The 13,066-nt window shown below is 41.1% G+C and overlaps 1 protein-coding gene across 1 annotated transcript in view; it reads left to right on the top strand.

Moving 5' to 3' along the window:
* DDX58 (DEAD (Asp-Glu-Ala-Asp) box polypeptide 58) overlaps positions 1 to 10,191 on the top strand; it is a 46,969-nt gene extending 36,778 nt beyond the window's left edge. The window contains exons 17-18 of the mRNA XM_010839604.1: positions 6,514 to 6,657; positions 8,918 to 10,191. Coding sequence (XP_010837906.1) covers positions 6,514 to 6,657; positions 8,918 to 9,256 — 483 coding nt within the window. The 3' untranslated portion in view covers positions 9,257 to 10,191. The remainder of the gene's footprint in view (positions 1 to 6,513; positions 6,658 to 8,917) is intronic.
* The last annotated feature ends 2,875 nt before the right edge of the window (positions 10,192 to 13,066 follow it).

Here is a 13,066-nt window from a genome sequence, read left to right on the forward strand (position 1 = left end):
AAAACTTTTTTTTTTAAACTTTCTATTTTGTATTGGGGTATAGCCGATTAACAATATTGTGGTGGTTTCAGGTGAATAGCGAAGGTGCTCAGCCATATGTTCTTTTGTAGCCAACGCATCAGGCAGGCCATAGAGTGCAGTGAGGAGAAAATAGACTATTGTTAAATATCTGTTGAATTAGGCTATTTAATAGCACTGGGGAATTCCCCTAACATGCATCGATTGAAAATGGGCAGAGGTGGTAAAGAGTGAGCAAGGACCCAGCTCTAGGGTGGCCAGAAGTCGCTGCTAGCTGGTAAAGCTGTGGCAGTCAGGAGCTCAGAGTCTTGGTCTCATCTCTGTCCTGCTGTGGTGACCAGTGCACACTGCCATGTTGAAAGAGGCAGGCTTTGTTGTCAAGGGCAGAGGCTTAGGAGAAGTGTACCAAGGTAGGGGAAACCTCATTCTCTTAAAAGTCAAAGGATTTATGGTTCTTGGAGTGAGCCCCCTGTCTGTGGTGTTTTGAAAAGGGAAAGACTAGAGATCTCTTCAAGAAAATTAGAGATACCAAGGGAACATTTCATGCAAAGATGGGTTCAATAAAGGAAAGAAATGGTATGGACCTAACAGAAGCAGAAGATATTAAGAACAGGTGGCAAGAATACACAGAAGAACTGTACAAAAAAGATCTTCACGACCCAGTTAATTACAATGGTGTGATCACTCACCTAGAGCCAGACTTCCTGGAATGTGATATCAAGTGGGCCTTAGGAAGCATCACTACAAACAAAGCTAGTGGAGGTGATGGAATTCCACTTGAGCTATTTCAAATCCTCAAAGATGATGCTGTGAAAGTGCTGCACTCAATATGTCAGCAAATTTGGAAAACTCAGCAGTGGCCACAGGACTGGAAAAGGTCAGTTTTCATTCCAATCCCTAAGAAAGGCAATGCCAAAGAATGCTCAAACTACCCCACAATTGTACTCATCTCACTCGCTAATAAAGTAATGCTCAAAATTCTCCAAGCCAGGCTTCAGCAATACGTGAACCGTGAACTTCCAGATGTTCAAGCTGGTTTTAGAAAAGGCAGAGGAACCAGAGATAAATTGCCAACATCCACTGGATCATCAAAAAAGCAAGAGTTCCAGAAAAACATTGATTTCTGCTTTATTGACTATGCCAAAGCCTTTGACTGTGTGGATCACAATAAACTGTGGAAAATTCTGAAAGAGATGGGAATACCAGACCACCTGACCTGACTCTTGAGAAACCTATATACAGGTCAGGAAGCAACAGTTAGAACTGGACATGGAACAACAGACTGGTTCCAAATACGAAAAGGAGTACATGAAGGCTATATATTGTCACCCTGCTTATTTAACTTATATGCAGAGTACATCATGAGAAATGCTGGGCTGGAGGAAGCACAAGCTGGAATCAAGATTGCTGGGAGAAATATCAATAACCTCAGATATGCAGATGACACCACCCTTATGGCAGAAAGTGAAGAAGAACTAAAAAGCCTCTTGATGAAAGTGAAAGAGGAGAGTGAAAAAGTTGGCTTAAAGCTCAACATTCAGAAAATGAAGACCATGGCATCTGGTCCCATCACTTCATGGGAAATAGATGGGGAAACAGTGGAAACAGTGACTGACTTTATTTTGGGGGGCTGAGGAAATATTTGAGGTTATTATAATGCAGTGAGAGACTTTATTTTTTTGGGCTCCAAAATCACTGCAGATTGTGACTGCAGCCATGAAATTAAAAGACGCTTGCTCCTTGGAAGAAAAGCTATGACCAACCTAGACAGCATATTAAAAAACAGAGACATTACTTTACCAACAAAGGTCTGTCTAGTCAAAGCTATGGTTTTTCCAGTGGTCATGTATGGATGTGAGAGTTGGACTATAAAGAAAGCTGAACACCAAAAAATTGATGCTTTTTAAAGTGTGGTGTTGGAGAAGACTCTTGAAAGTCCCTTGGTCTGCAAGGAGATCCAACCAGTCCATCCTAGAGGAAATCAGTCCTGAATATTCATTGGAAGGACTGATGCTGAAGCTGAAACACCAGTACTTTGGCCACCTGATGTGTAGAACCGACTCATTGGAAAAGACACTGATGCCTGGAAAGATTGAAGGCAGGAGAAGAAGGGGATGACAGAGGATGAGATGGTTGGATGGCATCACTGATGCGATGGACATGAGTTTGAGCAAGCTCCAGGAGTTGGTGATGGACAGGGAAGCCTGGTGTGCTGCAGTCCATGGGGTTGCAAAGAGTCGGACACAACTGAGCTACTGAACTGAACTATTTAATTGCATTTTAGTGTATGATTGAACATCATTAGATGTAGGTGATTTTTTTTAATTGGATGCCCAAAGGGCAAGTTTATATTTTTACCTTTTTTCCCGTCACATTCCCCCTACCCTGAGCCTGCCTTAAGTAATGATCAGAACCATGTCTGAGAAATTAAAATTCCTCATAGGAAAATGTAACCCAGGAATTTCATTTCTAGAAATTTACCCAGAGGAAATAACGAGGTAAATGCACACATCATGCAGCAGTTTTACAGCAGTGAAAATGTGAATTGGAAATAGGGCACATTAAGCTTCCTTTATGCTTACAGAAACAAGGAAGATAATTATAGGTGGGATGGAGTAGAGTGGGGAATCGGGGGAGAGAAAATCATATTTTGATTGCTTTCCTGACCTATATTCCAGGCCTAAATTTTTTTTTTAATATAAATCAAGTTTTATTTGAATTTGAAGTGCTTTAGAGATCAATGACTTCTCAAAGGGTGATCAGTAACCAGTACAAGGTATACAGGGCTGGGACATTTCTGCTCACAGTGACAATAACTGTCTCATCCATGCAGAATATGGGCTCTCCACCAAGCCCTGCAAATGCTTATTTTTATCAACGGGTCTCACAGTGATCCATGTGGTCAAGCCTCTCATGAAGTCACGCTCTGGGAGGGAAACTGAGGCATGAAAATTTTCATTGTCAGTAGATCACACAGCTAGGTCGCGGTAGAGCTGGCAGAGTCCATCTGTCTAAGCTCTGCATCTGTTGGCCTAAGCAGAAATGTTTGAAGCATAAATAAGGACAGCTAAAAAAATTTTACTGAGCAATAGAAGGTAAATTAAGAGAAAAGAAACCCTGGGACTACCCTGATGGTCCAGTGGCTAAGACTCTGAGCTCCCAATGCAGGGAGCCCACGTTCAATCCTTGGTCAGGGAACTAGATCCCACATGCTACAACTAAGACCCAGCACAGCCAAGTAAAAAACTTTTGAAAAAGAAAGAAAAGAAACACCATTTTCTTGAATGGAATGACTGGATATTTTAAAGATGTGCATTTACTGCAAATTCAGTTGTACACTTATCATAGCCCATAATCAAAATATAAATGATATTTTAGCTTTGTAAAATGGCTCCAGAGTTTATATAGACACATACATAAATGAAAATGGCGATGACATTTCTGAAAAAATAACTCATGAACAGGTATTGCCCTACCCAGTACTGAAGTACAAGTCACCATCATTAACATTTTCATGGTTCTCGACAAAAGACTAGCCTAACAGACCAAGACGAATACCAAGGAGCATTAAAGCTATGCCAGGCAGTCCTGATCAATTATTAACTCATGTTACCTCCCAACAACCTAGGACGTAAATGCTATGACTATTCCCATTTTATATTTGAGGCACTTGCCCAGAATGACACAGCTGCTCAGTGGTAGGAGCAGGGCTTACACCTAAGCTGTCTGGTTCCACCTGGAACCCTGGATGAAAAAGAGGCAGCCCCGCAGACCAGCGGGGCAGAGCAGACCCTTCCACACACAGCTCTGCTCTGTAGTCACCATGCTTTCTTCCTTTATTCTTCTGTCATGTTCTTCTCTTTGGAGAACTTCTTTTTGCTCTTTTAGGGAAGGGAACGTCTGCTGGTGCACAGATTCTTAAAATAATTTGTTTTGCTTCACCTGAGAATGTCTTGATTTCCTCTATTTCTGAAGTATATATTGAGGAGTATATAGGCATTTGGATTGACAGGGTTTTCTTTTAGCATTTGAAAAATATCGTGTCACTTTTGCCTGCTGTCTACATTCTCTGGTGAGAAATCTGGTGTCATTCAGATTGTTTTTCCCTTGTAGGTAAGGTGCATTTTTTTTTTTTTTTTTCTGGTTGCTCTCAAGATTTTTTTCCTGTGTGTTTAGAGAACAGACTTGTGTTTGCCAAGGAGGAGTGGATCGGGGAGGGAAGCTTGGGATCAGCAAATTAAATGTAAACTATTATATATAATAGTTTAAACAGCAGTAGAATAAACAACAAGGTCGTACTGGATAGCACAGGGAACATATTCAATATTCTGTGATAAACCATACTAGGAAAAAATGTGTCTATATGTGTGTAATTGAGTCACTTTGCTGTACAGCAGAGATTGACATAACATTGTAAATCAACTACACTTAAATTGAAAAAAATTTTAAAAAGACAATATAAATCAAAGGATCTGGACTTCCCATAGGATAAATCTCTTAAAGGTGAAATTACTACATAAAAAAACCATGTAAATCCAGAAATGGATAAATACATGAAGGTAAGGGGCAAACCATACACACACACCGAAGTGTTTCCCTGTGCCTTTAGTTTTCAGAAGTTTCATTATAATGTGTCTTGGTGTGGTTTCTCTGCATTTATCCTGTTTGGATTTGTCTAGCATCTTATATCTGCAGGGTTCTGTTATGTAAAATTTGGGAAATGTTTAGTCATTGTTTGTCTGAGTACTTTTTAAGCTCTGCTCTTTCCCCTCTCCTGTCATAACTGTTAGATCTTTTTAAAATAGTCCTAAAGTTACCTGAGGCTCTGCTCATTTATTAATTTTTTTCTATTTACTTTCTGTTGTTTAGATTGGGTCATTCCTGTTGTTCTGTCTTCCAGTTCACGGATCCTTTCCTTTGTCCTCTCCATTCTGCTATTGAGCCCATCCACTAAACTTTTTGTTTTGGTTATTGTATCTTTTAGTTCTAAAATTTCCATTCTGTTCTTCTTTATATCTTCCGTTTCTTTATTGAGCCTCTAAATTTGTTTGTTTCAGGAGTGTTTATGATGACCCCCCATTGAAGCATTTTTATTATAGCTAGTTTAAAGGTTTTGTCAGATGATTCTCAAATCTCTGTCATCTCAGTGTTAACATCAACTGGTTGTCTCTCTCTCTCTCTCTTTTTTTCTATTCAATTTGATATCTTTCTGGGTTTTGGTATAAAGAGTGATTTTTAAATCAAAACCCAGGGGTTTCCATACCAGATGATGAAATTTGGGGTCTTAACCTTCTGTGCTAGCTGGCGTCTTCTGATACTGATCTGGCAGGGGAAGTAGGTGACCCTGCTTCATAACTGCCGGGTAAGGGCAGAAGTCTGGGTTTCCTACTCAGCTGCTGTTGATGTCAGCAAGGGGAGGCTCTTTGTAACTTCCGCTTGGGGATGCAAGTTCTGGCCCCCAGCGTGATCTCTATGGATTGTACAATCAAGGGGGGCTACCATGTGGCAGGACTGAAAATCCTGGCTCCCTGTGTGGCCTTCTCTGACACCACCAGGGGGGAGTGTTGAGATGCTTCGTCTCAGCCCTCCAAAGTGGAATTCTAGGTTCCTCCCCACTAGATTCAGGGTTCTTGGTTCTTGTTTTTTTTTTTTTTGTCATTGTTGTTGACTTCTCCCTGTGGAACAGCTATTGTCTAAAAGTTTTCTGTCTTGCTAGTTGCCCCTGTCTTCATCCTTTGGCTAGAGAGACAGGCTTTTGTTGAGACTTTCCGTGTGTGCCGAGAGGCATTTCTGGTTGCCAGCTTCTTCGGCCCCATGTCTAGGATACACAAGGCAAAGAAAGACAGACCCCAGGGATCTCACTCCCATGTGGTTTCTAGGGCCCCATGGTTCCTAGCTGGTCTGCCTTCTCTTCGTCCTTCAGAATCTTATGTTTATTTTATATATAATGTTTCAGCGTTCTTAGTTGTACTTAGCCAAGGCCTAAATTTTGAGGTAGAATGTAGTCATCCTATTTAGACATTTAACTTTAATGTAATTCAACAATATTCTTTGTGGTTTAGAAGGGAAGAGAGAAAAAAGATTTTAGGTGGTGGGGGACTCTTCTGCCTGCTGTTCTATTCAATGGGTTTATACCTTGGGAGTGGGTATTTTATTCCTAAAACAGTCAATGCATATCATAAGGATTTTAAAAGTTTTACCAACTACTAATGTAGAAAGCATGGTTCACATGACTATTTTATGGACATCTTTCATGCTTTTATGGATCTTTGATGAAGATATTGGAAAGACTAATTGGAGAGGCCACAGTTAAACACTAACAAAGAATTAGGAGAATCAAAATTATCTGTGGGATTTTTATAAACAAAACCAGGTCCTGTATGTTCATAGAAGTTGTATAGGAATAAATTATTATGTACGTGTGTGTGTGTGTGTATCTTAATTATACCCAGAGTACACATTTGATGGTTTTTTGGTCTGCTTTTTTGCACTTAGATTCGCCAGATACAGATTCAAGAAAAATTAATCAGGGATAGTCAAGGAAAAGTAAAACCTGTTGTTGATAAGAAAAATAAAAAGCTGCTCTGTGGAAAGTGCAAAACCTTTGCATGTTACACAGCTGATATAAGAGTGGTGGAGGTAAGCAACCTTTTTCACAAAGAGCACTGGGTCCTTTTTTAGCACTCATTAAAGCTTGTCTATCTGCGAGAGAATTATAGTAAGAATACTCTTTTTTCTTTTATTATCCTGGCCAAGGTCCACGTATTTTTAAAAGGCTAAAACATGTAAAAGAAACCCTAAATATTCAACAATAAAGGAGTACTTTAAAAGCTGCTGCTTAACTAAATATTGTATAGCCATTACAAATAATCGTTATGCTATATGCAATGTGGTATTCTGGATTAGATCCTAAAACAGATAAAGGTATTATTAGAAAAAGTAGTAACATTTATAGCTTAGTAAATAGTAATGTGCCGATATTAATTTCTTAGTTCTGACAAATATGCTATGATATGTAAGATGGAAGTGCTTATTAGGGAAGCTAGGTGAAGGGTACACAGGACAATCTTGCCAAGTTTTCTGTAAATCTGCAGTTACTCCAAAATAAAATTTGTTAAACAAAATTATTAGGAAGCTTATGTAGTATAAGGAAAAACTTTTTACAAATTAATGGCAAAGTGGAAAAAAACCCAGGATATGTATTAAATATGTATTAAATATGTATTAAATATGCTATGATCAGAGCAGTATGAAATAATAGCAACAATACCACCATCACCACCACCAATAAAAACACTTACGTTTGTACCAAAAAAGGCTAGCAGAAGTATACTAAAACATACTCACATTTTGCAGTGAGACACCATGATTCTTTTCTCTTTCTACTATTTTATGTTTTCTTTAAAAAAATTTTTTTAATTGCAGTACAGTTGTTACACAGTGTTGTTTGAGTTTCTGCTGTACAACGTGAATCAGCCACAACTACACACGTGTCCCCTCCCTCCTGAGCCTTCCTCCCACACCAATTTTACGTTTTCTAAACTTTCTTTTGGGGATATGGATCGCTTTTACAATGGAAGCAAAATCTCCTGATTTTAACCACATCTGCAGCTTAGCTTTCTATTTTTTTTTTTCTTAAAACTTGTAGATAAAGGATTAGAAGAATCTCCAAAGACAAAAATTGGACGTAACTCTATTGCTGCTGACTGGGGACAGTAGAGGGCCTGGGCTGGTTCACATGATGAGTTGTTACATTACGTTAGCTGTTACATGTAACAGGTGTAATAGGTGTGGGAGGAAGGCTCAAGAGGGAGGGGACACGTGTGTACTTGTGGCTGATTCACTTTGTTGTACAGCAGAAACTCAAACAACACTGTATAACAACTGTACTCCAGTTAAAAAAATTTTTAAAGAAAACAAAATAGTAGAAAGAGAAAAGAATCATCGTTTAGTCTTCTGTTTAGTCTTCAGAAAGCTGAAGTCTCTAGTCAGTATAACACTGGAGCAAGAAACACAGTTAGGGCTAATACTAGCAAGTTCCCATACCTTCCTGAGTCTTTTTCTTTAGCTGTAGAAGGTCCTTTCAGCTCCAATTTGGGTGATTTTCTCTTGAAATAGCCCTTTTAGACTCTGTTTTCCTGAGGGCCGGGTTTGTAGGATCTGTATTTGTTCTGTGCACTGTGAGCTTTATTTGTGTTTATTCTAATGTTGTGGGCGGGGCCAGTGGACAGCTTAGTCCCTGAGACTCTTCAGATACACACTGACCCTTTGTTGTTCTCTGTATCCTTGGGATTCTTCCTGTCAGGGCCACTGGTGAACTTGGGCTTCCCAGATCTTCAGCAAATACCCCTTTGTCTCTGAATTAATGAGTATCTATTTTCAGGGGTTTCCCTGATGGCTCAGTGGTAAAGAGTCCACCTGCCAATGCAGGAGACTCAGGTTCGATCCCTGGGTCAGTAAGATCCCCTGGAGAAGGGAATGGCAACCCACTCTAGTAGTTTTGCCTGGAGAATCCCATGGAGAGAGGAGCCTGGCGGGCTACAGTCCATGGGGTTGCAGAGTCAGATGTGATTTAGCAACTACAACAATGACAGTCTGTTTTCAGGAGCCAGGTTGCCTGGAAACTTTTTAGTCCTCCTCAGCATGAGGTGTCCCCCATCAACTCACTGGTACCTCCACGCCCACCCTCACCTCCACCTGTGTGGCTGGGAGTCAGACTGCATGGATTGTACTCTAGTCTTGAGGTGAATTCACATTTCCTTCCTACTCCATCTGTAAAAGAAGTGGGATCCCGCCTCCTTGTCATCTCAGATTATTGTGGAATTTTATTTTTTAAGTCACAGTTACATTCTGGTTCTAACATTCTGTTTTGGGTGCTATTTGATCCCTTTATCTGTAGGAATGCCATTTCACTGTGGTTAGAGATGCTTTCAGGGAGTGCTTCGTGACTAAGTTACACCCCAGACCGAAGAAGTTTGGGAGTTTTGACAAGAAAGCTAAGATCTTCTGTGCCAGGAAGGATTGCCTCCATGACTGGGGAATTCACGTGAAGTACAAGACATTCGAGATTCCAGTTATAAAGATCGAAAGTTTTGTGGTGGAAGATGTTGCGACTGGAGCTCAGACACTGTATGCAAAGTGGAAGGACTTTAATTTTGAGAAGATCCCATTTGATGCTGCAGAAATGTCCCCTTGCGCTCAGGACCTCAATCTGCAGGGAGTGGATGGCCTTGAATGAAGAAGTTAAACCTGCGTGTAAATCATGGGTCTCTTTGTACTACGGTCAAGTTATTTTTCCTATGGCTTGTATCATACGGAGTATGTATCACTCAACTTCTATTCGTTTTCAGCAGTTTGTACTGATGCTACATCATGTCTGTCAAGCACAAGTGAGTGGATTAGAGCACTCGATTCTTTGTTGGCTGGGAGAGCTTGGGAAAAATGAATAAGCCTTAACTTGTTGCCATCCTTCCTTTCAGAACCCAGTGTACCCATAGCCACTCAGACACACTGGGATCAATGAATGAGTGAATGGAATGTTGAAACCTTTTCCATACTTCCTTTTCCTTAACCCACTATGCTGAAGCTGAAACTCCAATACTGTGGCCACGTGATGCAAAGAACTGACTCACTGAAAAAGACCCTGATGCTGGGAAAGATTGAAGGCGGGAGGAGAAGGGGACGGCAGAGGATGAGATGGTTGGATGGCATCACCGACTCCATGGACATGAGTTTGAGTAAACTCTGGGAATTGGTGATGGACAGGGAGGCCTGGCGTGTTGCAGTCCATGAGGTCGAAACAACTCAGACACAACTGAGCGACTGAACTGACTGACCCACTGAAACCGACTTTTGCCCTTAACGATCTATTGAAATTATTTTTGTCAAGGTCATCAGTGACTCTGGTTGTCACATCCATTGGGCACTTATGAGTCCGTCTGATCTTTTTCTGTTTTTGCCGTTAGATACTTCTTTCTTGGAACTCTGTCTTGGCCACTTGCTCTTCTAACTCTTCCCCAGTCTTTTCTATTGGCTTCTTTTTCTGGTCCCCCACGTTAGTAATTCCAAAGGTTCAATGTATATACATACCCATAGGCGCAAGAGTCACATATACTTGTATTCTCTGTGTGGCAACATGTGGCATCTATTATTAAAATTCAGCAATGGACTTTTTTTTTCTTTGTTGGCTCTTGGACCTTTCTCCTTTAAAGTTTAGTTCTTTTTCTTCGTTTTAAAATTTTTAAATTAATTTTTATTGGAACATAGTTGCTCTGAAGTGTTCGTTTTTGCTGTAGAGCAAAGTGAATCAGTTTTACATATACACATAGCCCCTCGTTTAGATTTCCTTCCCATTTAGGTCACCACAGAGTACTGAGTAGAGTTCCGTGTGCTAAACAGTATGTTCTCAGTGGTGGACAACTCTTAGTAATGGGGACATGAAAATGATACAGTAATCCTTGCAAAGTTGATTTCTGTTGTTTTAGTTTATTGTACATCTTGCCCAATTAATTTTTTTCTTAATCTGTGCCATTGTTCCCTCCGATTGGTCATCTCAAGCCATTTTCCAGTAATAGTTGATGGTCAACATTTGGACTGTGTTCTCAAGTAGGTCCCTTGGATGATACTGAAGGGGCAGTTTAATTTGGCTGTCCATTCTTTTTAAAAAATTAGAACGCATGCAAAGGTATCCTGTGCCGTTTAACAGGGTTTGCTGATGCTCCAGAGTTTAGTTTGGTGTGTTCCAGACACAGAGACACCTGAGTTTTGCTGTCTCCACCCAGGCCAAGGTATTGTATGTTCAGCTCAGGGTAGGCTCTGTAGTAATTTAAGCAAATTCCTAAAACACATGAGCTGTTTGTAATCCGCTAGGATCGTCAATGGCTTAAACAAACTTGCAAACATCATAAAATGTTAATATGCTCAATATAAGGGATCACATAACTTTTCAAATAGCACCTATTTATATCTGAAGGCTATTTGGTGTCCAAGAGACCACTCAGAGTACCCAGATCAATCCTGGAGATCAGTGGGTTGACGCACTACAACCACCTCATCCTGGTTTTGATCTGATGATTGGTTTTGCAGGCAGAGTCAGAGAACTTGCTATTTACCTAACTACTCCTTGGCTTAATTTTCTTCATCTGCAAAACAAGGATAATGCATACCTGTAAGGATTAATGGAGAGTTTTTAACTGAAATAACATATGAGAAGTCCTTGATTATACATAGTAGCTTGATCATGGTTACTCTTAGAAGTATTCTTAGTAAGACATACTAAAAATGAGTTATTTAAGCCGACTTACTTGCTGACTTTTATTCATTTTCCATTTGTATTTTATAAGAATATTAAGGTTCTGATCACCGGTTTTAATGTGGGCTTTTTCCCCACACCACCAAGCAATTTATCAACGGGGTGTCTTACCACTCAACTCAGTTCTGACATTCTCTGCCTGGAGATGGCATCAGAGGCCTTACAGGTTAAGGGCTCAGTCCTACAAGACTGCCCGCCTCCTCCCTACAAAGTGTCATTACCTGTGCTTCTGACCAGTTGCCAACAAAGGTCCATCTAGTCAAAGCTCTGGTTTTTCCAGTAGTCATGTATGGATGTGAGGGTTGGACTATAAAGAAAGCTGAACACTAAACAATTGATGCTTTTGAACTGTGGTGCTGGAGAAGACTCTTGAGAGTCCCTTGGACTGCAAGGAGATCCAACCAGTCCATCCTAAAGGAGATCAGTGCTGGGTGTTCATTGGAAGGACTGATGCTAAAGCTGAAACTCCAATACTTTGGCCACCTTATACGAAGAGTTGACTCATTGGAAAAGACTGATGCTGGGAGGGATTGGGGGCAGGAGGAGAAGGGGACGACAGAGGATGAGATGGCTGGATGGCATCACTGACTCGATGGATGTGAGTCTGAGTGAACTCCGGGAGTTGGTGATGGACAGGGAGGCCTGGCTTGCTGCAATTCATGGGGTCATAAAGAGTCAGACACGACTGAGTTACTGAACTGAACTGAACTGACCAATTGAATACGGATGAAAGTTACAGCAACCTCCTCTGTGGGCTTAATTAACTTGCTAGACTCATAGGACTCAGATTATTGGTTTACTGTAAGAGGAAATAACTCAGTGTAGGGATTGTTTCTACAAATTAGCCAAGATGGCAGTGGTCAGGCTCTCTTGCCCCATGACCTTTTGCTGTCACCCCACATTTTGTAAATAATGCCTTTGCATGGTTATGTAACAGCTGAGGTCACTTACAGAACTGCGCATGCATGCCATGATGTACTCGCGTGGCCTCGGGCCACTTTTTGTTCTGTAAAGCTATATAAGCCCCACCTGAAAAGCTCTTTAAGGGGAGTAAGAGTTGTATTGAGTTGGGTTGCGTAGTTGTTGCTCCTATGGCAGTCATTAGAGAGTAAAGCATGTCTGCCTTCCCACAGTGAGTAAAGAAAGTCTGCCGTTCCTTCCCAGGTGGCTCCGTGGTAAAGAACCCACCTGCAATGCAGGACACCTGGGTTTGATCCCTGGATTGGGAAGAGCCCTTGGAGGAGGAAATGGCAACCCACTCCAGTGTTCTTGCTGGAAAACCCCATGGACAGAGGAACCTGGCAGGCTACAGTCCATAGGGTCTCAAAGAGTCAGACATGATTGAAGCGACTTAGCCTGCATGTTCACAGTTCTACGGCTCCTCACATCTTCTTCCAGCTTCCTTGCCCATGCCTTGTCCTCCCTGGGATCAGTGAACAGTGAGATACAGCGAGACAGTTGGCATAGTCAGTCGGATACAGCTAGACACTCAGGAACAGCCAGGTGAAAGAGATGCATAGGGTAATTATGCAGAAAGGGTTCAGAATTTCCATGTCTTCTCTGAATCTCTCCGTGTTCATACACCTGGAAGCTCTTTGAACCCTGTTCTTTGGGTTTGCTGAAGGCTTCATTTGGGAAGCATGATTGATTAAGTCATTGGCCATTGGTAACTTGTTTAACTTCCAGCCCCTCTCAGCCCCTGAGGGCAAGGGATGAGACTGAAAGTTCTAACCCTCT

The sequence above is a fragment of the Bison bison genome, unplaced genomic scaffold (genome assembly GCF_000754665.1).
Source record: "Bison bison bison isolate TAMUID 2011002044 unplaced genomic scaffold, Bison_UMD1.0 scf7180017864123, whole genome shotgun sequence".
Lineage (NCBI taxonomy): Eukaryota > Metazoa > Chordata > Mammalia > Artiodactyla > Bovidae > Bison > Bison bison.